The sequence below is a fragment of the Ananas comosus genome, linkage group 22 (assembly GCF_001540865.1).
Source record: "Ananas comosus cultivar F153 linkage group 22, ASM154086v1, whole genome shotgun sequence".
Taxonomy (NCBI): domain Eukaryota; kingdom Viridiplantae; phylum Streptophyta; class Magnoliopsida; order Poales; family Bromeliaceae; genus Ananas; species Ananas comosus.
The window spans coordinates 6,622,052-6,643,278 of record NC_033642.1 but is presented as its reverse complement, the minus strand read 5'-3'; the positions used below and the strand labels follow the sequence as shown (position 1 = coordinate 6,643,278).

Genomic DNA, 21,227 nt, shown 5'->3' with positions numbered 1-21,227 from the left:
TTAATAAAATAGATGCTAGCTAGACTGCTAAAAGTAGATAGAACAGATATCTTAGAAGGCATCGAGTATATTTCGGTTCAAATTTTCCATAACAAGCATTTCCAAAAATATATTGAGTCCCAAACACATGCGATTCACGAGAGCAGTCGTTAACTTCAGGCAAATGTACAAACAACAGAAGACATATCTGAATCTAAGTTAAGATTTAAAGTGGGTTGGGTTCCCGAAGGATATCAAAGCGCATTAATCATCCTCTTCATCTCCGCAGACCTCCTAGGATCAGGCTCGGCAATTGCTCTCTCGGTCAAGACATGCTTGATTCGGCACATCGATTTCCTCACCTGCAATTTATGAAAGAACGCAAATCAACACTGTTGTATCTTTCTTTAGCATTAAAACAATCCCAAGAGATGATAAATCAGTCGCAAAAATCGTGATGTGCAAGAGAGGAAAATCAGATTAGGAACAATCACAACTCAAACAACTAGAGGAAACTAGACCTTATATTTCGAGCTGGATCCTAGGTCAGCAAACTAAAGTGATCAATCCAAGTATTCAAACGGGAAGAAAACCCTTATGAGGTGGAATTGTGATCACAAGTCCTGGCAAATTCCTCTGACAGCAAACCGTTAAATTTATTCCTTCTAAATAATCTTGATAAGAAGACCAACAAAACAAGCATAGCCATTAGAACAACAAAAGAAAGAACTCACAAAACTATATCACTCCATAGACGTTTTAGATAGCTAGAGAGATCTCTTTAAACACTACATTTTACTGCTCTTGCCGAAAATGAACAAGAAGACAACAATTCACAGAGAATGGAGCATCATAAAACAGAAATGAAACAAAGCAACAGTTCATACAGTATCAGACAACTTTAGCTTGTTGCCTTATTGAACCTTAACTTTCTAACAGTAAACACAATGATGTATGAAAATAGCTGCTTGGTTCATACGCAACTACAGCAAATAATCACATGTTCCGTCTAATTGTTAATTAGAAATGGCAACAGAAACAATGTTTCAATTACCTACTCAATCATATTTTATTATGATGCAAAATTACTAGGAACTGAGGAAGAAACCATGGATTGACACACTATTTTAAATCAACTATGAGTTTGTTCGGATTCCTCTGAGTGTTTAATTTGATTGACATTGAAGCGATGGGAGGAGAATGACCCTGGAGGTCGTATCAGATGAGCTCATAGTCTTGCGAGAGCTCGGATGCAGGAGTTGCCCGGCATGTAGAACTCCGCAGCAGCCCGAGCTTCAGTCTGTCGATTTCCGCCTTAAACCGCCTATCCGCAACAACTTTTAGTTCGTTATTAGCGAGTTTTGAATACGAGCACTTACTGCATCCATCTCTCTCTCTACCATAATTTCCCTCTTCCCCTAAGAATATTCTGTGTAACAGATATTCCATCTAACAATATTAACACCCAACATACTCTAGACTCATAATACAGGAATCAAACTACTCTACTCCTTCGCATCACATCCTGAAATCACAATCACCATAGTACATGCAGGTAGCAAAAGGAATATCAGTTCAAAGAGAGGACTTCTTCCTTCTTCCTCGTTCGCCTGCATGACAGCCGCTCAGCCATGTGACAAATGACAGAAGCAATCATCCCCTAATGACAGAAGCACTGCTACACTGTTTACGCTACTTTTCAATGCTATTATATTTATGATAAAGCTTCAGAACAGAAACCCAAGCAACATAAGAATTTATCAGAAATGAAAATTCTTCAAAGAAATACCTTAAATCTTCACCGTCGTTGATACATAAATAATCGACAAAACATTTACTGCTATCCTCTTCGTCAGTTTGTCCAAAAGTTCTTCACTCTCCAATACATTAACAAGGCACAATATAAGCAGTCACAGCGAGATGTAAATCAGATCTTAAAGCACAGTTATCAGGCTCAACAAACATTTCCAAACACCACATAACGACTTGGCCTTTTAGACCAGTTTCAGTTTCGGACGATAGTTAAACTGTCCAGAACGCAAAACTTGGCAAATGCTTCTCTCTCAAACAACATCAATAATCGGATGGTGCGATCACATCGTCAATCTTAAGGATCATTTTCACCACCTGTGTTGCCAACAAGATTTGCTGCTGTTTTCCGATCAAAGTCTCGAATACATTCTGCTCTTTCATGTCATTTGTCCCGACATCGTTGCAATCGATGCCACAGAACGGATTGTTTTCCTGCATCCACCGAACCAAGAGGTTAAGAAAATTGAAGGAGCACTATAAAGGGGGGAAAACACACACACACAATTAATTATATCTATCAAAATAATTGGTATGTTGAAACTAAAAAAATTACAGAGATTGGTAGACTAATATATGATTTTTAAACACTGAAGTCCAACATACAACAGAGGCAAACATCAAATTTTGAATTTACATGCCGAAATTCAAAACTACTTTAAGACCATTCATCAGGGGAAAAAAACAAATCTATTATGAAGTTGCAGAGGATTCGAATATATAACAAATGTAGTAGAAAGATATTACCACAAAAAGAATTAGTAATCAATACCTTGACTTGCTGAGATTTGACTGCAGTCAGAGTATTAATAGGTTGCAGGCCACTGTTCTCCGCTAGAGCCAATGGTATTGAATCTAAAGCTTCAGCTAATGACCTGATAGCATACTGCATATACAGAAGTAAAATAGCGAGTCAAGTCTGCCGTCCTTTCAGAAGATATAATTTGAAGGCCATTTTACCCCAGAAAAAAGAAATGAAAATAAGAAGTCTTTTTCTATTTACACAACTTTCGACAAGAGCATCTTTTCAAAGGCTAAAAGGACCCTGGCATTCATACAAAGGAGCGTTGAGTGTAATTCAGTCTGTAAAGGAAAATTTCGGCCAAAAATTGCAAAAACTGAAAAAGTCGACAAGGTTTAAAAAAAAGGGAAAAAAAAATGGAACTAAAAAAAATCCATATGTTGAATGCTAAATAATCACCTGCTCAACTCCAGGATATCGATCTGCAGCAGCATCAACAGCAATAGAGCAAGAGATCTCAGCTGAGCCACCACCATAAACTATGGAATTGTTACGAATAAGATTCCTTGCAACGCAAAGTGCATCATGAAGACTACGTTTTGTCTCCTCAATCATCATCTTGTTGCCTACACCATCACATTTTGTAATTTCATAAGATTAGCTATGCAGCACTCAGGATAATTTTCTCGCACCACAACTTTCAAAAACCAGTATAAATGTTCAAAATGTAACTTAGACATGTTATTTCATGGTCGACAATGATAATATGCTCAATTGCATGACAGGGCATCACATTGGGGCTATTCAAACATACCACCACGAATGAAAATGGTTACAGCCCTGGAATTTGCACACTGTTCAATGTACAGCATACGATCTTTTGTTGTTCCGAAAGACTTCTCTCTCACCAATCCGGCCTGATCAAGTACATCAAATAAGAGTAATCTGTTTAAATGATAATTGCACAGTTAATGGTAATCAAAAAAGAATTAGAACCAAGATTTCAATATAAGGGATTCAACACCAAAGTAAATTGTTAGCCTTCAAAAATATCAAAATCTGAGGTGAATAAATTGCAAAAATAAATATACCTTCCCCAACTTTTCTGGTGTCAACTCTTGGAATCTGGGAACTATTCTTCCACCTGCATGTAGCCAACAGGGGAAATTCCTCAGGCTCTTAGCAAACTCTTCCATCTACAGGAAAAGGATGAATATGGTTACCTGTAGCTATTGCAATCAATTCCAGTTCAACACCGCCAACCCATCTGACAGCTGGCAGATTCCTATGCATTAACAGATGATTTGCTTCATCATCAAAGCCCCATTGACAAATAACTAGAGTTGCGCCAACATCCTACAATGATTCAAAAATAGAACAAGCGAGATCAGCAAATAAGTCACTCTACAAGTTAAAAAAGAATAGATAGCTCGGTACCCCATATGACAGGATAATAAGAACTTTCATCTTCAGTTTTAATTGATAAATATCACTCCCCCCACCCCCCCACCCCCCCAACCCAAAAAAAAGAAAAAAAAACCAAACAAAAAACACAACCCCCACCCCCCAACAACAAAAAGAGAAAAAGAAAAACTGTCCATGAAATCAAAACTACAACACCACAAACACAATTGAGTATACTAACACCATAATTGTGCTAGCTTAAACTCTCAGAATTCAAAAGATCAAATGCATAAATTATAGACACTTGCATTTTCTAATGGCTCAAAAAAGAGCAGCTTTTTACCTTGCANAAAAAAAAAAAAAAAAAAAAAAAAAAGAAAGAAATCCGCAATGTTACCACAAATTTGTCTTGATCTATTTATGAAGCTTTTCAGGGAGTTTTGGCATCCTACTACATGCTTTGTTTTCTTTCTAAGACAATTCTAGCAATATGGTGGTAATCAAAAAAGATTGCAACTAATTTACATTTGACAAGAAATGGCCACATAAGAAAGTGGCGAACAAGTACATTTTCTTTGTTATGACATAAAAATTACATCTGGAAGAAGTGAAATCAACCAAGCAGCAATAAAAGGTAAGCAAGACCCTACTCAGAACAATGACAAACAATTGTGAAATCCAAACCATCAGTCCGCCATATTGTTGGTTTTGTTAGAGCATTACGATAATACGAAAACCAACGTTAATCATCTTTCCAATCACAAAAAAGAACCAAAGGAAAAAAAAAAATCTAAAATAAAGTATCATTGACCATTCTACAAACTGTGGAAGAATATTCAAGCAGACTTACATTTTCGAGGACAAAGTTGTCATGCACGTCTGAACCAAAGGCTCTATATCAGTCGCACTGAATTCAAACTTTTGAGAGATACGCTCAAGATGCTCAAAAGCAATCCTGGAGGCCATCTCATAACCCTCAGCAATCCTAATAGGATGGATGCCACGTTCGAGTAGCTTTTCGGCCTGTTCTAAAAGAGCACCAGCCATAACAACAACTCCAGTTGTACCATCACCAATTTCATAGTCCTGACTACGAGATAATTCCACCATCAGCTTTGCAATCTGATTGTCAACATCCATTTGCTCCAAGATTGTTGCCCCATCATTTGCTATTGATGCAAGACACAAAGATCAGCGAATTGCACAACATAAAATTCGAACAGGATTTGCTTCAGGCTATTATCTCACAACGAATGGGTCTAATGAGCAACAGTAAGAATCCAATCTACGAAATAATTTAGTAGATCTGAAGAACAATACAGAAACTACAAAATAGTTTTATATATGCATAATTGTTATGAACAATTAACTGAGGTACTACACGATATCAATACAGTTAATCCAATCTGATGGAAATAGATATTACTCATACGTCCCAAAGGTTAAAAGAGAAAGAAAACGCTACAGATTAGCAATGAAGTGTATTATCATTCATTCCTAAGGCCTAGAAAAATCAAATCTTTAGCATCCCATCCGATTCCTCCTACACCTAAACTGACTCAAACCAGATCCACTTACATTCCAAGTAAACAAGACAATGCTAACCACAACAAGCTAGACGAGCCGATTACTTCAAATCCCCAACACACCCATCTCTCCGTTTCTAGTCCTTTAGTCCTTCCACATCCACACATCATGCCTTAAAAAGAAGGCAAAAATGTAATGCAACTCCCCAACAATTGGCCATTTTGAAATAAGCCCCTCAGCTAATTTTTCTTTTACTGGGTTTGGCACCGCCCTGAACTACTAATTTTTAAGACTTGAATCATTTTTTTTAGTCTAAGTACAAACCAAAAGCATTTGCGGGCTGCAGACAATTCCGAAAAAGCAGAAACGGATCAAAAGTTACAATTACACTCGGCGCATTGCCAGCTGGCATATGCCACAGTAAAACCAACATGAATTGTTAATGATCCAAACAATGTAACTCCGGGTGTACGAAAGTGCTTATTGAGGGGTACGTTTTCAATTGGCTGCACAAGCGCTGCAAAACCAAAAGCATTTGCGGGCAAGTTCACAAATTACTATCGCATTAGAGAAAGCTAAATCACAAAGCCGTATGGATTCACGAATTACTACCAATATGTCATCCGCAAGATGATTATGTTGTGCACAACTATGACTAAAAGCCTTCAGCTGGTCACAATAAAGGCTCTACACCGGAGTACAAAAGCATACAATAAGATAGCAGCGAAGTATTCAGTTTCTTCACAAATCCATTTTAACTCAACAGATAACGAGAGGTTGAAAAAAGTAGTAAACCCTAACTGATGATGACGTCCCCGTCGGGGCTCTGGAGCATCTTGTCCATGCCCTTAGGGCCGAGCGAGGTGCGGAGGATGCGAGCCACAGCGCGCCCCGCGGAGATGTTGGCCCTCTGCGCGTCCAACCCCCGCAGCCGCGTCTTCTGCTCCTGCTCCTTGAGGATGATGAAGGGCCTCCCGAACTCGTCGAACGCCAACGCCATTGTGCAGTAACTGGGACTGGGAGGAGGAAGAGAAGCAGCGGAGGACACGGGGGAGGATCTAGGGCATCGGGCGAACGACAGGGATGGGGGAAAGAAGATCAATAGAGTATGAGTTTGGTCAATAATGGGTCGGTCGTCGGCATCACCACCCGATCCGGCAGGAGAAGAACCACAGGATGCTACGGATCTCAACGGGTATGGATACCCAAAATTTTACCCCAACCCAAACCCGAATAAAACGGATATATCAGATAGATGGATATGAATATGAATTCGGATATAGATATCAAAAATAGAAATCCGACGGATATGAATTCGAATATGAATTTTGATTGTACCCGACCCGAACCCAAACCCAAATTCATTTTGTATTATATATATATATATATATATATATATATATATATATATATAGTTGAGCTAGAATACTATCGATAGCAAATGGGCTCCGTTGCCACCAATTTATTTTCAATAATAGAGCCTACAAATCGACGATCGGTACCGTTGAACATAATCTATACCAGTTAAAGTGTTTAGAAATCAAATTTCAAATCTTTTCGACATCATTTGCTTAATGATCAAAAGATTTCAAAATTTGTAATTTTAATGATCAATATAAGGCGTTTTCTCGTTTAACGGTGTAAAAATATCCAAACCAATTGATTTTTTGTTAGAAAATTTTTTAAACTATATAAAACAAGATCTATACTCTTGATCTTAATTTCAAGACTCCTATCATCATTTTTTAAAGAATATTCATTTTCAACCGTTTATTTTTGTGTCCACTCGATGGATAAGAGAACAATATCGAAAATGTATGAAATTTGATTTCTAAACACTTCATGTGATATAGATCATATTCAACGGTGTTGATTGTCGATTTGGAGGCTCCATCATCAAAAACAAATGTATGGCAATAGAGCCCATTTGCTATCGATAGTATTCTAGCTCAACTCTATATATATATATAGCAGGGCTAGGGCTACTATACTCTTATGAGTATAGAGCACTTCGTATTCATAAGTTATTTTGAAGCTTCCGAATCGACGATTCACCATGTTAAATATGATGAGTATTTGGAACTTCTAAAAAATAAATTTCGTAATTTTTCAAAATTAGAATAAAGTTCATCAAGTGGGTATAAAATGAACGGACAAAATCGAACGACGTTTTAAAAATAGATGATCGGATCCTTCAATTTAAGATCGGAGTTATTGAACTTTATCTATATAGTTAATAGAATTTTCTATCAGAAATTCAACTAATTTCGATTCTTTTACACCGTTAAACTAGCAAATATCTCATACCGGCCGTTAAAAATTGTCAATTTTGTAACCTTTTGATCGTAAGGTAAATGATGTCGAAAAATTATAAAATATAATTTCTAAACGTTTTAAATGCTCCAGATAACGTTTAACGATGTGGATCGTCGATTCGGAAGTTCTATCATCAAAAATAATTTATGAGTATGAAAGCGATCTTACTCATAAGAGTATAGTTGCAGGACTCTATATAGCAGTGCTACTGTACTATTAGGAGCATAGCAACTCTTGTGCTACTTACCTCCTAACCATGCATCCATCAAGGTGAAAGAGAGAGAAGAGAAATTGAGGAAAAATTGTGTCTCAAATTCTCTTCTCTTTGAATTTCTCACCAATTTTTCTTTTCTTTCTCATCCTAACCACCCATCAAAATTAATAAATGGTTAGGAGGTTAAAAGTATAAGGGCTGCTGTGCTCCTAATAGCACAGTAGCCCTAATTTATATATATATATAGAATCCGACTGGGATACTATAGATAGCACCAAGGATTTGGTGCTATCGAGTTTTCCATCACTAGATTTAACCCTTTGATTATTTTTATCTGTTAGATTATACTATTAAACCAACCACTGACTCAACCCTACGAGACCCACATCATCCTAACCACACATTTCTCAATCCAAGGGCTAAAAAACTAATAGCATCAATTGCTTGGTGCTATTGATAGTATTCCAGCCTAGTTCTATATATATATATATATATATATATATATATATATATATAGAGGCTACTATACTCTTATGAGTGCGATCGCCTTCGTACTCATAAGTTGGTTTCGATGATAGAGCTTCCGAATCGACGATCCACTCCGTTAAATATAATCTAGAGTATTTGAAACTTTTTAAAAATAAATTTTATAATTTTTCGAAATCATAATAAAATTCATCAAGCAGGTATAAAGGAAAGGTTAAAATCGAACAACGTCTTAAAAATAAATGTTCGGATCCTTCAATTTAAGATTGAAGTTATTGATCTTTATTTATGTAGTGAATAGAATTTTCTATCAAAAATTCAACTGATTTCGATTTTTTTACACCGTTAAACTGCAAATATTCCATACCGGCCATTAAAAATTGTCAATCTTGTAACCTTTTGATCGTAAGGTAAATGATGTCAAAAAATTATAAAATTTAATTTTTAAACATTTTAAATGCTCTAGATAACGTTTAACGGTGTAGATCGTCGATTCGGAAGCGTCGATTTATTTTGGTGCTAGACTGCTAAAAGTAGATAGAACAGATATCTGAGAAGGCGTCGAGTTTATTTTGGTTCAAATTTTCCATAACAAGCATTTCCAAAAATATATTCTGAGTCCCAAACACATGCGATTCACGAGAGTAGTCGTTAACTTCAGGCAAATGTACAAACAACAGAAGACATATCTGAATCTAAGTTAAGATTTAAAGTGGGTTGGGTTCCCGAAGGATATCAAAGCGCATTAATCATCCTCTTCATCTCCGCAGACCTCCTAGGATCAGGCTCGGCAATTGCTCTCTCGGTCAAGACATGCTTGATCCGGCACATCGATTTCCTCACCTGCAATTTATGAAAGAACGCAAATCAACACTGTTGTATCTTTCTTTAGCATTAAAAAAAAGCCTAAGAGATGATAAATCAGTCGCGAAAATCGTGATGTGCAAGGGAGGAAAATCAGATTAGGAACAATCACAACTCAAACAACTAGAGGAAACTAGACCTTATATTTCGAGCTGGATCCTAGGTCAGCAAACTAAAGTGATCAATCCAAGTAATCAACCAGGAAGAAAACCCTTACGAGGTGGAATTGTGATCACAATACAGCAAACTGTTAAATTTGTTCCTTCTAAATAATCTTCACAAGAAGACCAACAAAACAAGCATAGCCATTAGAACAACAAAAGAAAGAACTCACAAAACTATATCACTCCATAGATGTTTTAGATAGCTAGAAAGATCTCTTTAAACACTACATTTTACTGCTCTTGCCGAAAATGAACAAGAAGACAACAATTCACAGAGAATGGAGCATCATAAAACAGAAATGAAACAAAGCGACAGTTCTTACATTATCAGACAACTTTAGTTTGTTGCCTTATTGAACCTTAACTTTCTAACAGTAAACACAATGATGTATGAAAATAGCTGCTTGGTTCATACGCAACTAAAGCAAGTAATCGCATGTTCCGTCTAATTCTTAATTAGAAATGGCAACAGAAACAATGTTTCAATTACCTACTCAATCATATTTTATTAGGATGCAAAATTATTAGGAACTGAGGAAGAAACCATGGAATTTTGTCAGAAATTCAAAGTTTGGTAAATGGAACTAATCATCAGGCCTAGTTGCTTAACTTTTTCTGATTTCAGTGATCTGTCGAGTAAATGAGGAAAGGAGGAAAGGCAAACAGGGTCAAAGAATTCAAAGAATGATGGAATGATGTTTCAAAGAAAGCAGAGATAAACACTCGAGGGAAAGTGCTGCTCCAGGTCCTGTTCAGATTGACCGTACACCATAGCAATGGCGGTGATGCAGATAGAAGAGAGAGTTAGAATACTTGGAAGGATTAAACTCCAGGGATAATGACTAAAATTACTAGGAATGCATTATCACCAATTACCACAAGATCATTTAGTAATGATAAGAGATATCTGAACATGTTGTTCATACACTCAAGCAGGCTGTATAGGGATGAATAGCGTACCTTAGGAACGCGTTCTGGATTAGGAAACCGCAGATTTTGCGCATGGAGCATCTGGCGTTGGGTCATAAGCATGTTCTTCTCTTTCAAGAGGACATACCATAGCTTGTGAAGATCATCCCAAGACTTAAAACGTAATTCCGAAGCCTTCCAGCCACGACCTGAAATAAATTTCTTTGAGCACAGTGTGATTCAGATTAAGCAGCTCGGCTGCCAATGTAACAAATTGTGAAACTGATAACAGGAAAAACATGAAGTTCCAAACAAATTGCAGATAACATATCCACAATAGGTATAATGTAGAAATGCTCAGCAGATCATTGCAATAAGAAGACGTGGATTGTTTTCACCGAAGTCCACTCACTATTTGCAATGCAAGAAAATTCTAGAACTTTCTCTAACAAAAATATAATCCCATCATACAATGAAAACATAGCCACAATATTATGTCCAAGAATTCCCATGCCAGTGGCACGGGGAGTGCTGGTGTGCCATCAGCACGGCAGCACGCCCCGTGCCAATGTCGGCATGGCTATCCATGACAGTGGCATACGGGTACACGTTGGCACGGGTTTTTCAATCAACATTTCATAAAAACAAAATAGTATGTTAGAGTGCATTAACGTTTTTAAGGCAATAAAAAAGGATTAGATAGCATATCTCTTATATTTCAGTAAGAATAAAGGAATAAGCATCTTAATAACCGAAGTAATATTATGAAGTACAAGCATAAAAACAAAAATCAAAGTTATAAGTGGGTAAAATTTCATAGGAAGACACTAATATAGGCTAGATCTAAAATGATTTAAAAAACATTACCAATTTGTATTTTCCAGCTAAATTTAGCTGCATTATGCAATGAAACTCAATAATTTCTCTAAATGTTAGTAAATCTACAAGATTTACGTATTTTAAGTATGAAAAAACCTTTCTAAACCTTTTCATCTCAAAAAATCTCAACAAAGATCCTAAAAAACTCATGAAAAAATAATTTTTTCGATATGGAATCGGCACGACCTGTGCAACATTGCGGAATGGCCTCAGTACATTACAGCATGCTCAGCACGGGGCAACACGGGCAATTCTCGATAGCGTCTTAGTAAAACATCTATCATCTCCTGGTTGACTAGCATTATTTAATCAATCTAGATTTTACAAATCTACCCATACGTTTAGGTAAAGTTAGGAGACACCGAGACAATCATACAGAAGTTGTCAATGCCTTTTGAAATAAGTAGCATCACTTAGATGCACAAAGCTGCTAATATCTCAATGCTGACTTGTGAAAAGTTGAGAACAAAATGCGCAAATAAGATAAATTGGGTTGTCAATATAAATGCATTAAAGAGAAAGACTGAAGCTTTTTTCATCCATCAGAGTTTTGGTAGCAAGCTAATATCCAAATTTCTCATATTGCACATAATATTCGTCGTTTTACTTGCTTCAAGTAGTGCCAATTCAAGCCTCAGCTTAATCCAAGATATATGGGCATCTCATGTTTTTCCGTCATTCTACAAAGTGCAAAGCAACTTAGAAGCTACTTTCATAATGAACTCGTACTTCCACTTCCTAGTACGACGATGTTAATAACCATCTTCCCAGAAATTACTTGAAGGAGAAACTACTCCTAGGAGCAGCTCCTTCCCCTGTAAATAAATTTTTACCATTGTTCATCTAAAATCTTTGCATTAAATAAAATCACATCTACTCCAATGAATAATTAAGACAATTGTCTGCCAGGCTTTAAGTTTTTTTTTTGGTTAAAATGTATATACACCCCTTGAACTTTAGCTCGATTTGAAAGTGACTCCTGAACTTTTATTTTTTTGATATACATCCCTGAAGTTAATTTGAAATTGACCCCTGAACTTTTTTTTATTTGATTTACCCCTTTACTTAAGTTTGATTTAAGCCCTTCCCTTGGTAATTTTTAAAATTCTGTTAGAATCAAAAGGCCAGTGAAATGCACAACGAATAAAATAGATTTGTAGCTTAATGTTGATCGCCATGTTTTAATTACAATAAACAAATACAAAGACAATAAAATAGTAGATTACAAGTTAGAATGCTGAAGAATATTAAAATATATTAGAATTTGAGCGAAAATCGTATTTACAAAGTCAATGACCCTTCTTCCTCTAAAATATTGCACTTATTTATCGGCTTATCAAAAAAAAAAAAATCCAAATAAATAATAAACCCCAAAATTGCTAAGGGAACGACCTAAATCAAGCTTCAAGTAAAGGGGGCGTAAATCAAACAAAAAAAAATCAGGTGTCAATTTCAAATCGAGCTAAAGTTCAGGGGGTGTAAATCAAATAAAAAAAGATCAGGGGTCAATTTCAAATTGCAGTACAGTTCAGGAGATGTCTATACATTTTAACTTTTCTTTTTTGTTTAATGAAAGGCTTACGGCAGCATGTCATAATTGCAATGTGACCAATGAAGCCACTCCACCCTCCAAGAATATGTGGTATGACCATGATGAACCTGAGGCAGCAGGGGCTAATGCATTGTCCTGGTCCTCTATCTTTTTATAACAGTTATATATAAGACAAATTGCCGAACACCTCCAATTCAGACTACAATTTTACTGGAACTAGACAATAAGGGAATCTTTGTATAGTTAAATCTTGCTACTATGACTGATAGAAGAAACTGTAATTCTAAAAAAATTGTACATTCTTCTTCGCGTAAGGACAGCATGTGATATATGATATAAATTTATTTAGATTAAGAGAAAACAAAATTTATGCTATGTAGATAGAAAGACAAGGAAACGGTGTGCAAAACTAGCAATTTATGACAAGTCTATATGACTAATTTGTACTTCATTATCAATTATGCGATGACAATACTTAAACTCAAGAAATTATTCATCAACAACACCTGTTGGAGATTTGGAGGTGTTACTGCTAAAATTACTACCATGAATGGTACATACATATAAGAAGTATCTAAAATATGATGCAAAGAGATGCACCAGAAAGATATCTTGTTACATAAAATCCATTTAAAACCAAGAACTAAATACTCATTAACTAAATATTCACAGAAAGGAGACTTTTAAGTTAAATAATTACAAAAAAATACCGGTACTCTAGGCTCTATATACTATGCCAAAAAAAAAAGAAAAAATTACTTGCAAAATAGAACAATGTAAAGATTAATTAGATGTTCTTTCTTCTGTGGTATTAACTGCATCTACCAACTACGGGAACAAATTATTTCCAATATCCCTTTAGTAGAAAAGACAACAAATCCTTTCGATAATATTATGGCACATACAGAACTATAGTATTCTACCATTCCGATCAAGGAAGAGGTCAGAGCTGTACCGTAGATGACAGGTTTCTCCTCATCGGTGCTTCTGTCCACCTCAAAAAATTGCTCAAGAGGATTATTTGCTGTCTTAGCCGATGCTGATGTTGCGGCTGCAGCGGCCGAAGTTTCTGATTTAGCAGCAGAACATAATGTTCTCCTAAGAACCCTTGACAAAAGCATGATGAGATACCCAATATCTGATGCAAAATACAAGAAAATCAATCAGGCTATCCATTATGTGGAAAACTACATATAAGAGGCTCTCTAAAGCAATTGCTTTCGCCTAGCAGTTGACATCTGTAATGCTTTTCAATCAGGGTGCTCATAACATAAAAAAACAAAACTATATGTACAAAACTTTCTAAAGCAATAGTTTATTCCACCAAGGAATTAAGATCTGTACTGCTTCTCTTGCTAGGTGCATCTGTCACCTGGCTTTTGGACTAGATTCTCAACTCGAGAAGGAAGTCAAACATTTGGCAAACATGAAAATATGCAACTCTTGGCTATAGCGGAAAGCAGAATCAGCTTCTGGGCCTTAAAAAGTTCAAAATCTGATTCAACTTCATTTGCATCGAGCTTCAAAGGGAAACTGTTGGGAAGACTTCAGTTACGAAGCTGTTAAGCTACTAAGGATACGTTTGCAAATGCTTCTCCTAACGAAACCTCTTTGATGCTTTATAGCTCCAGAAAAGTCTGAAAATAGTATAGAGCTGGAAACTTACATAATGGCAGTGGGAACTTCCAGTGGGGGATCCTAGTGCTTCTCTAGTGGAGTTTCCAGTGCTACTTTGTAACACTAGAGGAGTGGATGCTTAAGCTTCCCAAAACTATCTCATAGCATCAGAATAGTGTAATTCTAAAGTACTTTTTTTGGGTTTTGATTGGGGGATGCGTGGTGTATGAAAGCATTCCAACTGTGGCCTAAGTACAGCTCTACTTAACAACACTTCTTGTAAACGCTCTTGTCTGGCCAAACAGGCCTTAAGAGTAGATGTCATGGTGTGGAGCATCATGTCAATAATTGCAAGATAACCAACCTAATGTGTTTGTAGAGAACAATATTTGAAAGCTAGTACAATATCTCCAACAGAACAGCTTAACAAAAAACAACTATTTTTGAAGAGACATTCCTCGTTTCTCATCAAGATTTAAATACAATCTACTTGATTTGGTGTATCATGGGTTGCTATCGTAAAAATTAGCATAATCTTGCAAGTGCAAAAGCAAGAGGCTAGTGAAACTAAAGAACCAGAACAATCTAGTACCAAACAAGAGCATGAAAGAAGATGAATCATAAATATAATTGATAAAGACAAAAAAGCAACCCCCTCAGCTACAGGATAGTTTGAAATGTCCCCCTCAGCTTTTATCTTTTTTTCTTTTATTTACAACCCCTCAACTTTTGATTTTTTTTTTTTGTTTTATTCGAGCAGTTTTAGTCAGATAAACAGGAGATTCACTAAACCCAACGATCACTCCATTAAGTTTAATAACTCTAATCATTTTACAGCAAATGTAACTGCAAGAGTTAACATAAAAATTCGACAAAATCCTAAACTTAACTAACAGGAACAACTCAATCAACAAAAAAAAAATTAGAAGATGAGGGCAAGTCAATCAAAAGAAAGCAAAACTTAGGCCTTGTTTGGCATCATTGCATTAATTAATTTCTTAAACACCAACATCTATATAATTGAATATACCACCTTGGCTTGTTGATGAATGACAACTTAAAAAAAAAGAGCAAAAAAGAAAAAGAATGGTTGCTTCCAAGTTTTTTGTTTTTGGTTGCGAGCAATCCACCATACACTCCTATACTATTTCATGTCGAAATTCTACTGTATAGAACCAATCAAATTTCCACAAACAACTCAAGATTCCAATGCCCAGTTTTATAACACTTGAGGAAATTCCATTATATATCATTTAAGATCTCCAATAATTGCAGCATAGCACAACTCCATCCAAAAAACAAAAAAAAAGCAAATAAATCTGCAAAATGATGCATATATTAATATTATATCCACACATTTAGAGGGATACCAGTCTGTTCCAAGAAAAATCAAAGATGGAGAGAAGAAGAATCAATTCGAGGAAGGGAATAGATGGATCGGAGGGAGCTTGGAAGAGAGAGAGAGAGAGAAATAAAATGTGCGAGGAAGGGAGCAGGGTGTGGAGTTTGGATTCGGACGACTCCATTTTGGGGTTTAGGTGAAGGGCCGAAATTGGGTGCCACAACAGCCCAGTTTAGCCCAGTTTAGACTAATTTAACCCCTTCACTAATTTAGTTTTGTTAAGTATATTAAAAAAAATTGAGAAATTTTCAATAGGATTTGTAAAGCTATCTTTGGACGTCGAAATTAGATATGCAATGATAACTAATTCTGTATAAAAAAATTTGTGTGTAAACATAGGAGTTTAATTTTTTACTTTCTGAAAGATCTTCGCATCAATGATTTATTAGAATACCATATTACATCTAATTTAGGTGATTTATCTTATTCTAAAAAATATGGCTTGAAGAAGCATATCGTATCCATTCTAGACATTTATCACACTTTTCATCTACCAAACACCGCACACTTCTTGACTAAATTGAAGGAATATAACAAATAAAATACCCATGTATTCAAACAGGGTCTTTGGCCCTATTTGGAGGAATATACCAAATAAGATATTCATTTATTTAAATAGGGTGTATGGCCCTATTTGGATGTTGGAAAAAGTTATCGTTAAATAACTTATTCGGCATGAAATTTTTCTTATGTGATTGGAAGCAAAAGATTTAATTTTTGCTCATCGAAAGGTCTTATCATCTATGATTTAGTAGAATAGCATATCTCACTTACAAGATGACTCATCTTATTCTGAAAAATTGACTAGAAAGTAGAATATATTACTCCATTCAAGATGTTTAATTATATTTCTCATGTACTAAATACTACGATCTTGTTTGCAAGTTGGAATAAGTTATTCAAGGATAACTTATTCAGTATAAGGATTTTCTACTGCGATTGTAAAAAAGGAGTACGATTTTTTGCTCATTGAAAGGTTTTCACATCCATAATTTAATAGGATAGTATATATAAGAAAACGACTTGAAGGCCAAATATTGTATCCAATTCTAGACTTTAATTACACTTCTCATCTATCAAATATAGAAGCTTCTTAAGTAAATTATGAAGGTATATCGAACAAAGTATTCATCCATCCGTATAAAACCGCACAACTTCTTGAGTAAATCAAAAATATATCCGAAATAAGATATTCATGCATCCAAACATGGCCTAACTTTTATTAGTTGTCAACGGCCGATAGCCTAAACAAGTCCTCTCAATTTAGAAAAGAAAATGAAATCAAAATAATTAAAAACGGATAATTTTACATGTATCCTCATAATATGATTACAAATTAAGGGATAATTTTACATGTATCCTTATAAAAGGATTAAAAGTAAGGGATAGTTTTGCATGTATACTTATAAAATTTTAAATTATGGATATATTAAATTATTAAATTTATCTGTCTAAAACTCCAAAATATTCAAATTTATTCCTACAAGTTATTGCTAGTTGGTCGTAAATTTTTTCCATTTAGACTGTTATGCTCTGATCAAAATATAGGTTCAGTAAAATCTGTTTAGAATATATAATTTATGATTCATGTAAAATTACACAAAGTTTAAATAAAAACATCAACATGGATAAAGAATATTAAATATAATTAAAAACATATTATCAAAAATTTGGATTATTATTTGGTAAAAAAAAAAAAAAGTCAGCTTTAATTGATTAAGTGATGGACATGAATATATTTGCAAAAGATGCAACTTTAAATAACAATAATTAATAACTAAAACTTTGTAGGATAAATGTGCAAATTCATTGGCATATGAATTATGAGGACACATAAGTAGTTAATCCAAAACTTGAACGATTATTTTCAACAATTTTACAAACGGGCAAAAACTATCGTACGTGAAAAAGTTATGTTTTAAAAATATTATTTTCTAGAATTTTACGTTAAATCAAGCACCCCCACTAAAAACAGGTTACGAGCATTAGATTTAACAAAATCCCCATTAAACTTCACAAAATTCTCAGTTTAACTACCGAAACACTTCAGAAAATTCTCAATTAAATTAAAATAACACAAAGTGGTACCAAAAAATGAACTAAAAGGTCCGTTTTAAAATTGCATATAGCTTTTGCACTTGAAAATACTAAAGTAGCATACAGTTGATATCCATACATTTTTGTTGCTATGTAAATTTCATCTAGTGCAAGCCCGACACAAAATTCACTTCAATACAAACACTAATATGAGAAAAATAGCCAAAAAGAACAACTTAAAAAACAAAATAAAGCTTGCTATGCAAATAAACAGCAATTAAATTATACATTATTATGAGCTCACAATTAAGAGCTTAAATAGAAAAATTTTAGGCCATGGCCTCTTTAGATATTATCCTATATTAATATCATCTTTGTGCTATCCCTGCTCTAAAAAACAGAAGTACAAAACTCTATGAACTGGTGAGGACATCAAACCACAATTAATTTACTTCCAGTGGATCATTCCTCACTGAACCTAGTAGCATACATTTCCTGTTTTCTTAGTTTGATATATCTAGTTTTCCATTATATGAAAAACTACATATAATTACAAATTCACAGCAAAACCAAATGAGATCAGGGAAAAAAAAAAAAAAGGGGGGTTTGTCGATTCAAGGACGAAACTAAGGATCTGAGATTGAGAACTCTTACCAATGGATCGGAGCACCGAATCGACAAGCGGCACCGCCGAGGGCTCGGATCAAATCGCCGTGTCGAGGATCGCCCACGCGGGGTCGAGAAGGTCGGGGGCCAAAGCTGACCTCGGAGAGGACGCGGAGAGCTCGCGTAGAGGTGAAGGAGAGGGGGGCTGAGTAGACGTGTAAGAGAGGGAAAGGCTCGAGCTCGGAGCGGTCGAGGGGGATCGATCGGGTTGGGTTAGGGTTAGGGTTAGGGTTACGGTTAAGGATAGGATTAGAATCGCATTTGGCTCAAAATAAATATATTTAACATAAAAATTATTATTCGATAAAAAAATATATATATAATTAAAAATAATTATCGTTAAAATATAAATATAAATTAATAATAAAAAGAGAAGTAATTCTGTACTTAATGTTATAAATAAAATAAAAAAAATCCTTAAGTGTTGATCAATAGAAAATAAAAGTGTCATTTTATCCTTATCCAGATTAAAAGATAATTTAATGTCGAGAGTATTTTCGTAATTAAACATCACAAAAGTTTTAAAAAATTTTAATTGATACCCCTTTCACAAATTTAGGCATTAATTAATTTAGTCATTAATTTAGCCATTCATTTGAGAAATTATAGAATTACAATTTAAGCATTATTTTTATATCAATATCTAAAAAAAATTGAAAATGGGTAAACATTCAAAGCCAATATAAATATTATGTTTAAGAAATTTTAAAATTCGTCTAATTTAGACATTAATTTTGTATTACTATTTAAAAATTTTTGAATGTTGGTAAATATTTAAATTCAATACATTTAATATCTTTAAGGAATTTTTTAATTCCTCTAATTTAGACATTAATTTTGTATTGCCATTTAAAAAAATTTAAAAGTGTGTAAATATTTAAATTCAACATATTTAATATGATTAAGGAATTTTAGAATTCCTATAATTTAGACATTAAATTTGTATCAATATTTTAAAAGATTTGAATGTGGTTAAATATTTAAAATTTAATAGGAATATAGGATATAATTCAAATTTATTTTCAAAATAGAATTTTGAGGGCTAATCTAATTCAAATTTTAATAGTAAAAAATTCATCTTTTAAAAATAATGAGATTATGTATTAGAATTTAAACTGAAAATAAATTTGAAGTCTAGAATCTAAACAGTATGTAGAAACCCACTATAAGTCTAAACAGTATAATGCAATTTAAACTAACGACTGAATAAATATAGACTATACAATTTAAATTTTAACTTTATAATAAATCTCCACTATAGAGTTTTAATAAAGTAAATAAAATTAGGACTATAGATAAATTAAACGAATCTGCTGGGAACAAATCTAAACTACTTGTATATTTTACCAATTTGATCAGTCTAATTGATTTGATTTATTAAGTTGGTTTTGATTTTTACCTTTAAATTTTTTCAATTTTTAGTCAATTTTTAAAATTTTAGTTCCTTACCTTTTTGTTTGCAATTAGTTTCCTAACTATTATTATTTATTTTAACTAAGTATCAATAATTTTAAAATCAAATCGCACCGGTTAGTTCGACCAATCAGATCGTACTCCAATCTATCAAGCACTCGGTTTAATCCTTTGAACTGAATGAGATTAATATTAGTTTTGAACCATTAGAGATAATAAATGTTTTAAAATATAATGATACTTTAACCGTCAAAGAAAATAAATATTTTAAATGTAAAAATTAAAAAGGTTTGTGGTAAAAAAGTAATTGTAAGCGATGTCGACAAGTCAAATTTGGGCAGATTTTTCAAAAATCTAAATCCGAACCTGACTATCAATCTCAAAACTTGCATCCAAATCTGACGGATTTTAAACAGTATATAGAAACTTTGGGTTAGTATCAATAATTTATACAGTATATTAAATTAGTATCAATCATTTAAAAATCAGATTAAATCTACTGATTCGACTGGTCAAATTGTAACCCAGACTATCCAGCAGTTTCATTCCACCCTTTGAGCTCCCTTTTCTGTCCACCATGTTTATTTCAATGTCGGTTATCTGTATAGCATGTAAGATTCATGAGTTAATTTAATCGACACTAGTTGAGAATCATGTGGACTTGGAGCTATTGTTGTAGTTGGCATCCTGTTGGATGACTAGTATGATATTGAAGGATTATTCTCTATAGTCTGATTTATGCATGTTTACCCTACACTATGTTGACCGATGTTGCCATTATTAGTATGCTTGGATAGTAGTTGTTTTGACCTATCACCTATCTGTCACCCTGGTTAGAGGGTTGTGGGCATTCGGGTTAGTGTGGGACGGTTTACGCTCGTGCTAGGAGCCGAACGGATTAGTATAGCAGCTTTAGGCTGATGGGCTTTGTTGGGTGCCATCGGGGTTGGACTATGGATCTGGACTAATGAGTATTACTTCGGATTGTGTCGTAGGCACGTTGATTGTTAACCCATTGATCTGGTTGATCATTCATATTGATTATAGCCTACATGGGCCGTATTGAGCTCGACTGATTAATGTTTGTTCCTCGATGGAGTCGCATCCCCCGAGTGCCCCTCCAGAGCTTGGCTATTTATGCATTGCTGTTGATGCTATCCTGAGAGGGACCTTCTTTGGATCAGCCATCTCAATGATGTTGAGGTTCGAGTTCCGGCCATCTCGAGGATGGTGGGTGGTCGCAGGTT

At 34.6% G+C, this 21,227-nt stretch overlaps 2 protein-coding genes across 3 annotated transcripts; both read right to left on the bottom strand.

The window, feature by feature from the left end:
* Window positions 1-6,577, bottom strand: LOC109727352 (T-complex protein 1 subunit epsilon; the record flags this gene model as incomplete). Of its 2 annotated transcripts, XR_002220753.1 has the most annotated exon segments (8): window positions 1-341; window positions 1,769-2,223; window positions 2,561-2,674; window positions 2,990-3,156; window positions 3,345-3,447; window positions 3,622-3,674; window positions 4,785-5,103; window positions 6,263-6,577. XR_002220753.1 is itself a non-coding variant. In XM_020257446.1 (7 exon segments), coding segments are annotated over 7 exon segments (1,126 nt in total), but the record flags the coding sequence as incomplete, so codon positions are not given.
* LOC109727488 (39S ribosomal protein L47, mitochondrial) lies at window positions 9,027-18,757 on the bottom strand. Its single transcript, XM_020257626.1, has 4 exons — window positions 18,556-18,757; window positions 13,801-13,983; window positions 10,466-10,623; window positions 9,027-9,320 (listed from the first exon to the last, which is right to left on the bottom strand). Exons 2-4 carry the CDS (start codon window positions 13,964-13,966, stop codon window positions 9,213-9,215), a joined length of 432 nt encoding a protein of 143 aa, XP_020113215.1. The 5' UTR covers window positions 13,967-13,983; window positions 18,556-18,757; the 3' UTR covers window positions 9,027-9,212.

Bases quoted from the DNA above. Each gene is read 5' to 3' on its own strand.
- LOC109727488 (XM_020257626.1), bottom strand. From the start codon at position 13,966: ATGCTTTTGTCAAGGGTTCTTAGGAGAACATTATGTTCTGCTGCTAAA. The intron at 10,624-13,800 runs GTACAGCTCTGA...AATTTATTTCAG, and splicing joins GGAGAAACCTGTCATCTACG to GTCGTGGCTGGAAGGCTTCG. The intron at 9,321-10,465 runs GTACGCTATTCA...CATAAATTGCAG, and splicing joins ATCCAGAACGCGTTCCTAAG to GTGAGGAAATCGATGTGCCG.